General features: G+C 32.6%; 1 protein-coding gene across 40 annotated transcripts in view; it reads right to left on the reverse strand.

Moving 5' to 3' along the window:
• Positions 1-17417, reverse strand: part of REDIC1 (regulator of DNA class I crossover intermediates 1) — a 117972-nt gene that overhangs the window by 68167 nt on the left and 32388 nt on the right. For 34 of the 40 annotated variants that reach the window (XR_013364004.1, XR_013363994.1, XR_013363995.1 and 31 more), the window contains 5 exons: positions 14545-14584; positions 11642-11780; positions 7262-7394; positions 6836-6869; positions 2702-2838 (listed from right to left, as the gene is read on the reverse strand). Coding sequence is in view for 24 of the 40 variants with exons in the window: in XM_077870465.1 (XP_077726591.1) it covers positions 2702-2838; positions 6836-6869; positions 7262-7394; positions 11642-11780; positions 14545-14584 (483 nt within the window). In the remaining 16 variants the exon portion in view is untranslated. Of the gene's footprint in view, positions 1-2701; positions 2839-6835; positions 6870-7261; positions 7395-11641; positions 11781-14544; positions 14585-14905; positions 15003-17417 lie in introns of all 40 variants that reach the window. The other 6 variants (XM_077870453.1, XM_077870452.1, XM_077870460.1 and 3 more) reach the window with 6 other exon arrangements.

Raw genomic sequence — 17417 nt, forward strand, 5'->3', positions numbered from 1 at the left:
GAACAAACTGAAGAACTAATACAGTTCCAAATTTCAAAACTTACAATAAAGCTGTAATATTCAAGACAGTATGGCACTAATATAAAGGTAGAAATGACTTATCAGCAGAATAGAATTGAGATTACAGATGGAAAAAAAAATACATTTTTTGTCAACTGATTTTCAACAAAGGTGCCAAAGCAATTCAGTGGGGAAAAATATTCTTTCATTTCCACAAATGCAGAATAGTGAATTTTGACTCTCACCTCACCTCATACATGAAAATTAACTCAAAATGGATAATAGACTTAAATGTAATATATAAAACTACAAGACAGAAGAAAACTAGAGATCTTCATGACCCTGGTTTAGGCAAAGATTAGCTCTAATACCACATGCATGATTCATAAATGAAACAAATAAACTGAATTTTATCAAAATCAAAACATTTCTTACTTCAAAAAGAAAATTATAAAAATAAAAGGGCAGGCATTTCACCAAGGATGTACAAATGGTTAATAAGCACATGAAAAGATGCCAACATCATTAGTCATGAGAGAAATGCAAAATTAAAACCACACTGAGGTATAGACATCCCAGCTTTTCAGAAGCTTGCATTATGCCACTTCCCTTTTATAAAAAGACATACATTAGTATCTGTTTTTGCTAACCAAAGGAAATCTAAAGATTTTCACTTTAAAAAAAAAAAAAAAAAAGGTGAAAAGCAGAAATAGCTGTCAGTGAAGGGGCAGCATGCATATCACACTGAGTGGCAAGAGTGGCCATTGCAAGCTCCTTCTCCAGGAACTACATTCAGTATCTCGGCATCAAGCTAGTGCAGCTCTGAACTCTGTGAGCATCTGTGCTTTATCTCAATTTATTTTGTGCATCCATTTGCAAGATATGTCCTAAAGTATCAGAAAAGCCACAGGGAGATTATTTTTTGGGTCTGGGAAGACTCAGAAAATTTTCCATTTAAATTAATCATAATTGCTTCTTTGTTTACAATACCATTTCAGCTTGTGAAAGGTTTAACAGGAATGTTCTACTTTCAGGGGTACCTGGGTGACTCAGGTGGTTAAGTGTCTGCCTTCAGCTCACATCATCATCCCAGTGTCCTGAGATCCTGCCAAGCATCAGGCTCCCTGATCAGCCAGGAGCCTGCTACTCCCTCTCCTCCCTCTGCTGTTCTCCCTGCTTGAGAGCTCAGAATCTCTCTCTCTCTATATATATATCAAATAAATAAATAAAATCTTAAAAAAAAAAAAGGAATGTTCTACTTTCAGATAGAGGGGGAACTCTCTATTACCACTGACTAAATCTTAGAGCATAGACTGTGTTGCTACTGAACTCTCACACATTGGTGACAGGAATGTAAAATGATATAAACCACTCTGGAAAACACTTTACCAATGTCTTTAGAAGTTACACATACACCAATCATATGACCTAATCATTCCACTTATATTTACCCAAGAGAAATGAAAGCATATGTCCAAAGACCTCTCCGCGAACTTTCATAGCAGCTTTATTTGGAATAATCAAAACTACAGGAAAAAAAACAAATGCGTATCAACAGAAATTGTGCTATTTCCATACAATGGAATACTGCTCAGCAATAAAAAGAAATGAACTATCAATACATACAACACACAACGCAGATCTCAAAATATTTATGCTGAGTGAAAGAAGCTAGACCAAAGAGAGAACATAATTATATGATGCCATTTACATAAAGCTCTAGAAAAATACAGGCTAATCAACAGTGACAGAAAGCAGATCAGCAGTTGCCTTGAGATGAAAGTAAGGGATGTGAAGTGGACAGAGGAAGAGATTACAAAGATGACCAAAGAAAATACTAGTGATGATAAATATGTTCATTGTATTTGACACCAGTCAAAACTTCTCAATGTGCACACTTTAGATAAATTCAGTTTGTTGCATGTTGATTATACATTAATAGAGCTGAACTCAGGACATAAAGAGAAAACAACAACAAAAAAAGAACCTGTTGTTAGGTAGTTATTACAGTTCTCCAGGCAAGAGGCAGTAGTGGCTTAGACTGGGATGGAACCTATAGAGGTGGAAATGTGACTAAATAACTTTAAAGTTTGTTAGAATACAGAATTGTCAAACTTTGTTGATGAAACAGATATTGGGAGTTGAAGGAAAGGAAGCAGTCAAGGACAACTTTTATTTTGGTGTAAGCAACTGAGCAAATAGTAGTGTCATTAACTAAAATGAGAAGACTGGGGTAGGATTACAGAGAGTCAAGTTTCTCACCATGATTACTAAGAGTGATTCAAACTGGTTTTACAAGTTAAATGGATTTTAAAACAATGAACCAGGATTTATATACAGATAGTCAGAAAATAAAAGAGGGGCACTGATCAACTACCGTAAGAAAAATAAATTAATATGTTTATGATACAGAAAATGAAATAGTTATTCATGGACATTATAAAACAAATGCAAAGCAATTTGGCTCAAAATATTTTTTTCAAAATATTTTTTAAATATATTAATGAAAGGCAGATGTACACATTAGAAAATAATTACTTAAAATTATTTTAATTAAATGCTACATTTGACTTTTATTTTTCTCTAGAAGTATTACTTAGATTTGTCTATATTAAAAAATTTTTTTGCCATTAATATTGAATTAACAACTCAAAGAAAGAAAGCTGGAGCTTCCTTATTTCCTTCAAAAATCTTTGCTTACCTGTTTAATCTTTCAAATAATGACCCATACTGTGCTGTTTTATATGATGGACTGAGAACATCTTGATTTTCATATAATTTGGAGACCAAGGAATTAGAATAATTAACTTTACTAAGCTGAAAAAAGAAAAAAAGAACCTGCCAAAATGGTAAAGGTATATGGATTTAAATTACTTACCATAAAATGCCATCTAAGTGGATATCTATATGCAAAAAAAAATGAATTTAACTAGCTTAAAAGAAAGTAATTGTCTTTATTGAAAACAAAACAAATATGCTAACAGTGAAAGCAAGATCAGTATTTAAATGATTGTTAAAGTAACAGAACTGATACTATGATTGATACCATTTCCTCAGAGCTTAAAAATATATTTATACATATAAATATATATAAATACCCAGGAAACCTGGATCTTGAGCAAATGATCTCTGACAGAAAATAATTTTCCCCCAAAAAACAGTTGTATTTATCTCAGTTTTATCCATTTACTGAGTAATTTTAGAACACTCTTTTAATCTTTCCAAATATCAATTATCACTGAGTGCAAAATGGGGAACCTATGGAAAGACCTGTGGAAAACAGATGAGGTAATCCATTTCTTAATTTGTAAGGAACCACATAAAACGTAAGATATTATAGTGGCCCAACACTAATCTATCCAGTAATAATAATTTATATCTGTAGCATATTCTATTTATTAGCCATGAAACAGAAATGAGAAGTCCAAAGACAATCAATGACACAAAGTTGGAAAAAAAGAAAGGAAGACAGAAAGAGATACTGAAAGTCTTAGAAAAAAGAGAGGGAGTCTAAAGTCAGGGAGAGCTAGAAATAAAGTATGGTAATACACTTCTTATCAGGCACAGAGAACAGTGACAGAGGTGTAGAGACAAAGTCATCCCGTGAAGTGAGAAATCATAAGAGAAGAGAATACTACACTCAGCATATGCTGAGTGTAAAAGGACAATCATATGGTTTCACTCATGCAGGGAATATAAAATATAGTGAAAAGGATTATAGGAGAAAGGAGAGAAAATGAGTGGGAAAAATTTGAGAGGGTGACAAAACATGTAAGACTCCTAAATCTGGGAAACGAACGAAGTAGAAGGGGAGGTGGATGGGGGGATGGGGTGACAGGCACCGAGGGGGGCACTTGATGGGATGAGCACTGGGTGTTATACTACATGATGGCAAATCGAACGTCAATAAAATATATATATAATATATATATTTATCTGTATTTTATATATATATAAAATACTATATGTTGGCTCAATACTACTTCTCTAGGGATCAGTGAGCCGCAGACCACCTTTTCTTCTAACCTGTTTTTTCAACTCATTCTCTTTTATAGTTTCATTTTAATTTTCACTTTTCTTGAAATCCCTCCAAATGAGCAATTAACACTTCTCTAATACTTCATAATGTGACACTATGCCTTGGACAGGAACTTTCACCTCTCTTTTTAATTTTCTCTTCTGTGTATTAAGTATAACATTATTTACCCCTCCAAAGATAATCCTATCCTATCCTGCAGTCAAAAATAGGAGATTATTTAAGTAGAGATTACAGAGTTACATTCTCTATCCTATAAACTACCTAATAGGATTAAAATTCTGATCTTATAAAATACAAACTGAATAACAAATGTCTTTCATTGTATCATTCCAAAGTTAATGGGTCCTTAAATTAATATGGCTAACATCTATCACTAGAATATACTTTATCGTCTCTGTAAAATAGAAAATATACTTTAATACTTAATAATATTGAATTATATCAATATCATTATATATTATATATAATGTACCATCTGTAACTATAACTTATAAAATTACAATTATAAATTATAATCATTTATAAATGACAAATACATAAGTATGGCATAAAACCAATGCATACTAAAATGGGAGAAATTCAAAACTATTCCCATTAATAAGACATCATGATTATATAACCATTTTCCCCACTACCATTATATATTAGTACAATAATCATAAATTTATTTTTTAAACTCTGTATAATCTAATAAAATGACTATTTTTTATAGTCTATGGTAGATTTCAGAATTTTAAAATCTGGATGTTTTTGGATTTTTAACTTTAGAGAATACAATGACTAAACAATATTTTAGCCATACACAGCTCTATCTATATAAACATATTTGTATAGTTTTATCAAATTCATATAACCAGTTATCATCTGTCAAATCATAAGAAGAATCAAGCCACCACAACTCATACTTTAATGGACTACCATGACGTAACGGAAATTATGCACTGCTATTCACAGGAACCTTTCCATATCATGCCTACTGGGCCTACCATGACATCACCAACTAGTTATTTACTGTGATTATATCATTAACTATAACATAAACACACTGAACTATTTTCAATTTCACTATCAGTAATTTTATAAAAGGATGATGATTTAAAAGACATTTAAAGAACATTCCATATAAATAATAGTGAAAGGGAATATAAGGGAAGGGAGAAGAAATGTGTGGGAAATATCAGAAAGGGAGACAGAACATAAAGACTCCTAACTCTGGGAAACGAACTAGGGGTGGTGGAAGGGGAGGAGGGCAGGGGGTGGGGGTGAATGGGTGACGGGCACTGAGGGGGGCACTTGATGGAATGAGCACTGGGTGTTATTCTGTATGTTGGTAAATTGAACATCAATAAAAAATAATTTTATTATAAAAAAAATAAAGAACATTCCAGTTTTTGGATTCATAATCTTCTACACAGTAGACAATCAAACTTTGACCAAAGAGGAATTATTATACTTAACAGATATCCTAATTTGGCTATATCTATAGTGATTCACAACTAGTATTTTTTAAATCCATGAGAAAAAAAGAGCATATCATAAAATACAATGATATAAAATGCTAAGACCAGTGATTCAAATGTACCTACTAATTCTACTTTTTTTCATATACAACTTTCTGAGGACTAGATGCTATTCTGAGAATGAAATTTTGTTTTGTAGTATTTCTATTAGAGATAATTCTGCTGAAAAAGATGGTTGAAGTGAAACTGCAATTTTCTATTCTGTTATACTGAGGGCTGAACACGAAAAGAAGATACAACCATTTGCTCAGGTAAAATATATAAACTAGAGAAGAAAATCAAAATAGGAGTGGAAAAGGTCATGGACTGCAGAAAAAGTTTCAAGGAAAAGCTAGTCATCAATAATTCACAGGACTTATGAAGACAAGAGAGGTTATCAACTAGAATTATATTGAAGAGCTCCTTTCCATCTGCCTCTCTCACTACTGGTATCCTCAACCTCCTAGCTTCATGCCATCTCCAAATGACAAGAAACCTGAGATTCACTGACCCACAATTCAGGTAAAAAGATTTCCAAGAGATTTTATTATCATTGTCATTCTCTGATGCAGTTTAATTTTGACAATTCAAAGCAAAGAAAGCATAATTAATAATATAACACTGGACCTGGAATGCCTGGGTGGCACAGTCTGACTCTTGGTTTTGGCCCAGGTCATGATCTCCATCTCTGAGAATGCTCAGCACAGAGTCTGCTTAAGATTCTCTCTCCCCTACCCTTACTCCTCCCAGGTCTCTGCACATACTTGCTCTCTTTCTCTCTCTCTAAAATAAAAAAATAAATCTTTTTAAAAATATAACATAGCATTAGACCTTAAAATTTGAAGGTTTAATCACAATCTATATGTTTTCTAATTTATTAAAATCACTAAAAAAAAATCATTTTCAATACATTGAAAGAAACTCTTGGGATCAGTGTAAATGTTGAAAATCACAATATGATATAAAATCATATGGCCACTGTGCTAGAAGGATGAATTTCTCAAGGATCACATGAACCCAAAGCAGGAATTTCCAAATGAATTATCTTTTTCAGCTCATCAGTAACAAATGTTATGTACACACAGGCCTAATCTACATTACCAGAACTCCAAAGCATTTCTCATAAGCAATCAGTTAAAATATTCTTAAGTTCTATATATTAAAAATTCCAAAAATAATTTTAAAGACTGTAAAAAAAACTTTTAAAGAATAATTTTCCCTGATATTTGAAAAAATTTATATCACTTGGTAGCATGCCACAACTGTTAGAGTAACTTAAAAAAATTTTAAGTCTCACCTGAACTGGGGCAAGTTGTTTCTTGCTGCCTTGTCTTTAATAATGTATAAAAATGAAGAGAAAATTTTAAGGTTAAAAAAAGCTGGCAAAAATTTTGACTATCTTTTTATATACATTTAACTGTTATACTATTCTATACAAATACACGAAAATATATAGAACTCTAACTCATTCTCAAATTTTATAAAAAATGTATCATTACTAGAGAAACATTTTGAGAATAAGGAAAGTCAAACTATGCATACAAAACATTTAATATGGCCATTAGCTCATTTGATAAAAGTCTTAATAACTAAATAATACTGGCAACAGCCAAACAAAACCTAGAGCTAGAAGACTAAGTCCTCTGTACAAATTTCTAATGAATAAAACAGTACTGATGATGACCTGTTTAAATACCTAATTTCCAACCTTGCTAAAACCTACCTGTTTTCTGTATCATCAATGCAGAGGTTAGATGGTACACAGTCAGGTGACATTGGAAGTTCTAAATTATGCTTTCTTAGGGGCATTTTTATGTCTCTATACATATTCACATGGATTGGTTTTCTCACAGTTTCTATAATGAAAAAATTATAATTAAAAATCTTTTAAAAGCAATGTTTAATATACAAAGTTCATTAAATTAGAAATCTCCTAAAACTACCTATAATCCATATATGCTAGAAGTCATTACAGTACTAAAAACTATTACAGATAACTCAAATAATCTTTTTCATCCTCTTATATATTCCTCATGAAAGGAGCTATACTGATTCAGCTCTATTTTTTTTTCTTCCTCCAAGATTTCCTTGAGCCCCAGACTATAGCGCATGCTATGTTATACGTGCCCATAGTACTACATATATTCTCTATTATAGCACTTACCGTAATGTACATAATTCTATCTCTTACTAGATTTTTAAACTATGGAAACAGAAGCCTATTCTCTCCTTATACAAGATATATTACTCTTCGGTCTGCTCAGTACAGAAAAGTATTTCTCCTTTTCTAATAATGCTTTTTTATACACATACCAACTACATAGTTCTTTTTTTAAGATTTTATTTATTTTATTCATTTGAGAAAGAGAGAGACAGAGCAAGACGGAAAAGAAGAAAGAATCTGAAGCTGACTGACTTTGGGCTGAGCACAGAGCCCATGTGGGGCTTAATCCCAAAACCGCAAGATCATGACCTGAGGTGAAACCACGAGTTGGACGTTTAGCCAAATGAGCCACTGAAGAGCCTCAAGTATACAGTTCTAATAGAGAACTTTCTATCTTCTTATAAACCCTGTCTCTAGAAAAAAGAATTGATTTAAGAGCAGCCATCCAATCCAAGATGAATCAATGATAGGATCACATCCTTGTAGTTATAAATAACTGTTCCAGTGCTAGGACCTGGCACCAGTAGGGTAAGGTAATATGCTTCCAATAAAATTTAAAAAACTCCAAACCAAAGAAATAACTCTTAGTGTTTTTCTTGTGGCAAAACGGGAGAGATGAGGAATATTAGTTTTTTAAGGTCGCATTTTAAGCCTGAATGAAAAAGATAATCTGAGTGAAAAAAGTTAATATCTAAAGTGCGAAGAAAATCTTGGTGGTATTTAAGTCCCCAATTCAGTCTCTCAGGCCCAGTTCCACCATTGCCCTTCCTTTTAGCTAAGTGTCTTAGTCCATTCAGGCTGCTCTAACACAATACCATAGACTGGGTGGTTATAAACAACAGAAATAAAAAAAAATAATAAATAAAAAAAAATAAAAAAATAAAAAAAATAAAAAAATAAATAAATAAACAACAGAAATTTATTTCTCAGTCTGTATGCCAGGCAGTCCAAGATCAAAGTGCTCTCAGATTCAGGGTCTGGTGAGAGCCTGTGTCCTGGTTCATAGACAGTTGTCTTCTCCCTGTGTCCTCACACAGTGAAAGGAGCAAACAGAGCTCTCTGGGGTCTCTTTATAAAAGCACTAATTCCATTCATGAGGGCTCCACCATCATGACCTAACCACCTCCTAACACCAACTATATTAATAAACTTTTGCTTTTGTAAGCAAGGAAAAATATCTTCTTCCTTTACCTTTCTAAATTCTCACCTAGGGATTCTATAACAAAAGATAGATTAATAAAAGAAAAGACATACCAATTTATTTATTTATTTATTTATTTATTTATTTATTTATTTATTATCAATTTTAAATGGAAAAATTTTTAAGGAAATGGAGACTCAAAGAAGTGTTTAAACCTGAGCATTTTAATGCTAGGTTTGATAAAGAGTAAACTTTTACTCTTCCTCCTACTTAGCAGGAAAATGTGATCAAACAAAAAAGGGTATGAACTAAGTATAGCCAACTGGAAGAAACAGCAAGGCTTACTTGTTTAGAATCTACTCAGTGTCCCTCTGTCTTGGAGACAAAGATGCTCCTTTCCTCCAGGTATAGGGAGGACACTTCTCACATGAAAATCTTTCCTGCACATGCTGCTTCTCCAATTCCTTCTGCTTAAAATCTTTAGTATGCCAATGTGCTTTATTTTTGGGACAGTGTGTCCTGACCCATCACTTTCTATTCTATTCCCAGCATCCAATACACTACTTATGGGAGTACTCAATAAACAGGTTGAATGTAAAAATGAAAAGAAAGTGAAGAAGAAAGGGAATATACAAAGGTAAATACATCATTGGACAATCTCATAAAAAGGAGTGAAATCTCCTGTCTTACAACACACAAAAAACTCAAATGGACTAAAGAGTTGAATATAAGACCTAAAACAATAAAACTAGAAGAAAACAAGGGGTAAGTTCCTTGACATCAGTCTGGGCAATGATTTTTTGGATTTCATACTAAAAGCAAAGGCAACAGAAGCAAAAACAAATGTAAAACCACACCAAACTAAAAATCTGCATAGTAAAGAAAAAATCATTACCAAAATGAAAGACAAATTATGGAATGTGACAAAATATTTGTAAATCATATATGTGATAAGGTTCAAACTGCAAAATATATAATGAACTTATACAACTCAGCAAAAAAAGGACAATTTAATTTTATAAATGGGCAGTGGAAATGAACAGACATTTTTCCAAAGAAGACATACAAATGGCCAACAAGAACATGAAAAGATGTTCATCACTAATCATCAGGGAAATGCAAATCCAAACCACAGTGAGATATTATCTCATACCTGTTAGAATGACTATCATCTAAAAGTCAAGAGATAACAAGTGTTGGCAAGGATGTGGAAAAAGGGAACCCTTGTGCACAGTTGATAGGGATGCAAATAGGCAGAGCTACTATGGAGAACATAATATATGTTCCTCAAAAAATTAAAAGTAGAACTACACGATTCAGCATTCCCACTTCTGAATATATATCCAAAGGAAATGAAGACAGAATCATAAGGAGATATCTATACTCTTATGTTCCATGTTCAATGCACAATGTGCAAGATATGGAAACAACATCAATGTCTGTCAATGGGTGATTGGATAAAGATGATGTGAGATATATACATATGATGAAATATTCTTCAACCATGAAAATTAAGGAAATTTATGACAGCTTGTATGGACCTTAAAGGCATTATGTTGACTGAAACAAGCTAGAGAAAGACAAATAATGCATGGTATCACTTATATGTGGAATCTAAAAAAATAAAGTCAACCTCATAGAAACAGAGTAGAAAAGTGGTTGCCAGGGACTAGGGATGAGAGAGTAGAGGAAATACAGGTTGGAAACAGGTCAGACTTTAGCTATAAGATGAATACGGTCTGAGAATCTAATGTAGAATGCCATGATTGTGGCTGATAACACAGTATTACATAAGCAAAGAAAAAGAAGGTAAATAATATCAAACAGATTTAAAACAAAAACTTTTATTCCTTAAAGTCCATAAATAATGTATTTATATCTAAAGTATAAGTTTACTTGTTTGTGTAAACTGCCAACTGCAGTAAGGAACACAAATGGTAGAGAAAGGAAAAGAGGAGATACTAACAGTAATTATGATCAAGTTCTAGCCCTTCTTTACGAACTTATTTCTTAAGCTCTCATTTTAGCACTTATTTTAAAAATTACATATCAGACACAAGTTCCCTTGAGAGAAAAAAATACTCTGACTAAACTTTTATTTACTTGAAGACTCAAAGTACAGGCAAAAATGAACTTTATTTTGAAGTATTAGACTACTATAGTTAATTTTCCAAGAATGCCTAAGAAATTATTCAAGTTCTGATGTAGGGGGCACCTGCGTGGCTCAATGGTTGAGTATCTGCCTTTGACTCAGGTCCCGATCCTGGGGTCCTGGGATTGAGTCCCACACTGGGCTCCTAACCGGGAGCCTGCTTCTCCCTCTGCCTATGTCTCTGTCTATTTCTCTGTGTCTCCCATGAATAAATAAATAAAATCTTTTTTTTAAAAGTTCTGATATAAGAAACTAATCATTGAGGCAAAAATCTACTTCACTGCCTCCTTTGAAACAAATTCTCTAAATAATTTAAGACAATAAGGACATTTATTCCCTGCTTTTTAGTTAAACATTGTAACTATCTGCTTAGGAAGATTAATGTAGTAACTAAAATAACTGCAATATAATAACTCTGACCATACCTTATAAAATTAATTTTATATAACACACAACTTAAAAATAAAAAGATTAAGCAACAAAATATTTTTAAGCAGAGTAACAATGGTATAATTTAAGAAGGAAACCCACTCTTAAAATTAGTTTACTTTCCAAATCCTTTGAGTTCAAAAATTACAAATTTATTAAAAAACTGAACGCTACAATCACATTAGAGTCAAAACAAAATGCTAATGGAAAGACTTACCAGGTGTTTTCTTCTGGCAAGATATGTGATTTACCATATATAGGTTAAGAAGGTCTAAACTGACAGTGGAATTTTTGACAGGGGATGAAACCCCCAGTAATTTCATTTTTGATTTTAACCTTTTCTTTTCAAAATATTCCTAAAATAGTTAAAAATAAAAGTTATTATAAGAACCATATGGTTTTAGGCAGAATCATAAAAAATAAAAAAGCAATAATGCTATTTAATAATTGACTTGACATTTTTATATTTTTGACATCCCCTGTCTATGTTTACATGTAAATTAAAATCAATCTTGATGACACAGTTTGCTTAAAGACTTAATTTCACAGCCTCTTATAATCTTTTTTTGGTAAATGTACTATCTTTAAAATATAATTTTATAAAGCCATTACTAGGTATCAAAAGATTAAAAACTATCTGAAATGTAAAGTTTTTAAAAAATTTCATAAATCTGACAAGTTAAAAACTTGTTTTTCTACAGAGTATGCTATTCTTCAAATATAAAAAGCCTTAAAGATATGCACAGCTGAGTACCATTAAAAGTCAACTGAAATGAGAAGAGGACAAGAAAAAGAAGTTGGGTGACTCTAGTCAAAGTCAATTTAATTTCCTTTATTATCCTCCCATGACTCCTACTTTGTCATTAACAAGGGCTGTACTATTGAGTGGACTGAGAACTGAATGAGACAAGAGTGAAGAGGTATAGCAGGAAAGGGAAAGGATCCAGAGAGGGCTTTACTTGCTTTAATAGGGGATAACTGAGTATGTTTGAATATCAATGGAAAGCCTCCAGTTGACAGTGACTGGTTAAAGATACAAGAAAAAGAAGTAACTGATGCAGTGAAGACCTTGAGAAAATTGGAATCCAGACTACAGATAGAAGGACCTTCCTTTGACTAGAGAAAACTACTTCCATTGTCCTAAAGGGAAAGAGAAGATTGGAGAAGATTTAAAATAGTTTGCAGAACTAGTAGTAGATATCTGAGATAATTCTCAAAATATAAGACAAAGTCATCTAATGAGTATGAAGAGATTAGAAACAGAGTTGGTGAAGAGTGGTTTAAGGAGGGCATTGACATTTCAATGGAAGGTATGACATTTTCAAATAGGAAAGTGGCATAACTAGAGATCAACACTTCAGGGAAGGTCCCTATGTCTTTCCCTTTCTCATAAATATTCACAAGAATGATCCAGAGTTAGACTACTTAAAAAAGAAAACTAGAGACAGATTATGTTTATAGTTATTCACTGAGTGCCTATGTTATTGCTTGACACAATTTAGGTGTAGGAGATACAAAATGAACAAAAGTAATAAAATCCCTCTTCTGATGAATATATGTTAATGAAGGTGAGGGAGAACAGAGGAAACAAGTTTATAAGATAATACCAATTTATGAAAGAAAAGAGTTATGAAAAAAATGATCCTGGAAAAAAAGTAACTGGAGGTGGGGAGCTACTTAGATGCTGTGATCAAAGAAAGCCAATCTTAGAAGAGATACATTAGCTGAAACCTAAATGTTGACGAGCCAGACATGCTAATATCTTAAAGAAGAATTTTCCAGACAAAGGGAAGAATTAAGAAAAAAGAAGGTCAATGTAGCTAAAATAAAATGAACAACAGGGTTTGTAGTAAGAAATTCAGAGAAGAAAAAAAAAAGAGAAGTAGGCAGGCTGTAGATCCTTCAGGTATTTCTAGGCTATTGTTAAGTAAGATATTCTAAAAGCAACGGAAAACAACTAAGCTTTAAGCTGGGGAACAAAAATTCTGATCTGTGCTCTTAAAAGATCATACTAACTGCTGTGTGAAGAACAGACTACAAAGGAATAAAAGATAAAGCAGAAAAACACTGATAAATTCAATTACATCAAAATTAAGAACTTTCCTTTAAAGACAACATTACGTAAAAATAAAAGCTACAGAGTACACATAAAACCAACAAAGAATTCTAAATATATAAAGACAAGAAGAAAAATAAAATACAAATTATAAAATAGAAAAAATACTTGGAAAATACTTTACAAAAGAAGCATGGATGAAAATTTCAGATAACTTCATTAGTAATCAAAGGAAATACAAGTTAAATTTACAATGATACATCATTTCACTAATAACTATCCTACTTTTATAATAGTCACTCCCTTGCTTTTCTTTAAATTTTATGAGCTTTGAACATTTTTTTTTCTATTTTGGAAATTTTTATAAATGAAATCTTACTGCTTATATTCTGTAAGTTGCTTCATTTGTTCAACATTATAGTTTTGGGATTCATCTATATTATCTACATGTAGTTAATACATTTGCACTGCTATACCATCACTTGGGTATGCCACAGAATGTTTAACCATTCTACTGCTAACAGACATTTGGGTGCTCTCCTTCCTTCCCCATTACCCTGTCCCTCTTCTTCCTCTCTTTTGCCTTCTTCTCTTTCTTTTTTTGCTACTTAACAATAGTGATCCAAACAAACTTGTATATGTCTCAAAGTATACATGTAGAAGAATTTCTCTTGAATATATACTGCTCAGTTGTAAGATACATACATGCTCAACTTTATATAATAAAATCAATGCAAGAAAAAAACTAAAAAATATGTAGGAGATAGGTTACAAGGCCATGATAATACTCTAGGAAATAAATGATTATTTGAATCGAGGGACTCATAGCACAGGCAGTGAGAAGTGATCAGATGTCGGATATATTTTGGAACTACAATGACAACAAGAATCAACGATGATCTTTAAGTCTCTGCCTGAGCAAAATGTTCAGTTAATCAAGCTATCTTTAAGAACAGAGAAGACTGGGTGGTCTTCCAGTTACTAGGTAAATTTATTAACCTTTGAAAAATACTTCAGAAGATCATTGTTCTTATAAAGCTAATGGAAATAAAAATATTTTTTACCTTTTGCTTTCTCCTCTCCTGCTTAATCAGAACCCTGGTACTAAAAAAGGAAACAAGACAAAAGATATAGTGATTAAAGAAATAGTCTATAAAATGATTGCCATTTTAGCCGAACTGAAGACTTGAAATTAAAATCTAAAAGTGAAGTAAAAATTATATTATATTATTATTTTATTATTTTTATTTATTATTATTTCTGAAGAGAAACTATGAGAATGTTCTTATTTATAGTATATACTATTTCACAAAATTGTCTTAGAAAAACCAAGAAGTAGTAAAAAAGACTCTATTACAATTAGTAATAAAGCACAGAATAAACTTGGATTATATAATCAATATAAGCAAAGAGAAAGGAACGCACTGGAAAAGATTAGCTCTGAAACATTCTCATCTATAGCAATATTCTTGGTCTCATCTGATAGCTATTTTCTTGCCTTTTGTTGTATTTCAGTATTCTACTAAAATCAAGAGGGAATAGAGAGAAGATCAAAATCTACTTGGATCTAAAGAAATGTTAAGTTTATTATTAGAGCAACTCCAGTTATAGTAATGTATCAGCTATGTGTACTCAAAATCTCATAACTCCTTTAGAAGAATAGCTAGTCATTATGGATGTGCCTTATAGCATCTTTGTGCTAAACACTGCACTGCATTCCAATGACAGTACAGTATTAGTTATAAAATATTTGCTCTATTAGTAATAATGGAATGCTATAAAACATTCATAATAAGATTTTCACAATATAGCTGTTGGATATACATGAAACTATAGTCTCAAATTCAAGATTTGTGCAAGAATTATAAGTAAAATAATAAAATGTATCTTAGCTATATGAGATTATATAACATGAAAATAAAAACTACTATGCATCTTGCACCCCCTAAATACTTTGAATACTTAATATGTATAAATTCATTTTATCATCATAGCAACTCTGATGTAAGATCTATTTTTAACCCCATTTTACTGATGGTGAAACTAAGACACAGAGAGGTTAAGTAACTTGCCCATAGTCACAGTGCTGATAAGTGTAAAACTGAGATCCAAATCCAAGAACTATGATTTTAAAGTTTAACCAGTGCAACACACTGCTTACCAAGTATGTCAACTGTGAACACACAAAAAGCTGTTCATTTTTCCAAATGAAATTTTTCCAAATTTTCATAAACTACATGAATAACTGTTACTGAATACCCTCATACTTTGCCACTTATTTTTTTTAAGATTTTATTTATTTATTCATGAAAGACAGAGAAAGGGGAGGGGCAGAGGGAGAAGCAGGCTCCAAGCAGGGAGCCTGACGCATGACTCGATCCCGGGTCTCCAGGACCACGTCCTGGGCTGAAGGCGGTGTTAAACCACTGAGCAACCCGGGCTGCCCACTTTGCCACTTATTGAACTTGTTCTTTTACATATTTCCCAAAAGCTATGTCCCAATTGACCATTTTGAACTCACTAAACAAAGAATCCAATCTATTCTGTTCTGTGTAGCGTCATAAGTGTACTGTTGGCATTCAAATTTTAGAAAAGGAAATAAATTACATTTCATTGACCCCTCAAATGCTAAGGCTGGAAAGGGCCTCAGAGATTAATTTATTCTCCATCATTTTAAAATTTACAAAAACTTGCACAGGAAGCGAAGTGACTTTTCAAAATTCAGAAATACAAGACGTATATAACAAAGCCAGCAATATTAAGTATTTCAGTTTATAAACAGAAAATAAGAAGAAATATCAATTCTATGTGCAGTTTCCACATTATAAAGATCAGCAGAATTAGAGACAACTGAAAGTTTAAATACAGTCTTTATATATGTAAATATCAAGTGTTTTCATTCCAGGCCTATTTTCCATTATGCAAGACACTCTGATGGCTCTCACCAAATTCTTTGTACTACATAATCTCCATCAATATGTGCCTAAGAAAAGTCAACTAAGAACTCAAGACCAGCTGCTAGATCAGCCTACTAATAACTAAACCATAATGAAAGTGAAAAAGGATCCTGATGTAAAAGTCAAAGGTAATTTCTTAAATAGAACACTAGATTGTTATTAAGGCAACCAATGGTACTAACAGTGTCTCTCAATTAGCTGCACTAAAGAAAAACATTGCATCAATTAGGATTCTTAGTTATAAGAAACTGAAAATACCTCTGGTTAATTTAAACAGAAAATAAATGTATTAAAATGAAACTGGGTAGGGATGTCTGGATGGCTCAGTCGATTAGGTGTCTACCTTCAGCTCAGGTCATGATCTCAAGGTCTTGGGATTGAGCCCCACATTGGCTCCTTGCTCAGCGGGGAGTCTGCTTCTCCCTCTCTCTCAAACAAATAATAAAATCTTTAAAAATATATTTTTAATAAATAGAAACTGGGTAGCCAACAGACCTGCCAAGAAGGCTGAGAAAGCAGATTTGGCAACCAGCAGGAAACAAGATAGTCTGGGCTGTGAGATCACAGGCAAAAAACCATGCCATAATTATTTTCAATAAGGACATCACTGCTGACACAGGTGAACACTGGACACCACTGATTGTACTACTGTCACAAGAAAATGCAAGTTCTGTTGTCCTTCTCCTAAAAGGCCCATACTCAAGAGATGAGTTTTAATTGGAAAGGAAATTGAGCTTTATTCAGAAGGCTGACCACCTGGGAAGAAGGTAGATTCCTGTGCAAAAACCAATTCTGAGGTTTCTCTGCCTGGTCCAAAGATTCCCCTCCCCCGCCCCCCAAGATTTTTAAAGGAACTTTAGGGCAGTTATCACTAAAAGGGGAAACCCACAACTACAAGGTCAATTACTCTTCAACAAAGCAGGAAAGAATACCCAATTGAAAAAAGATAGTCTCTTCAACTAATGGTGCTGGGAAAACTG

Source organism: Canis aureus, chromosome 25, assembly GCF_053574225.1.
Source record: "Canis aureus isolate CA01 chromosome 25, VMU_Caureus_v.1.0, whole genome shotgun sequence".
Lineage (NCBI taxonomy): Eukaryota > Metazoa > Chordata > Mammalia > Carnivora > Canidae > Canis > Canis aureus.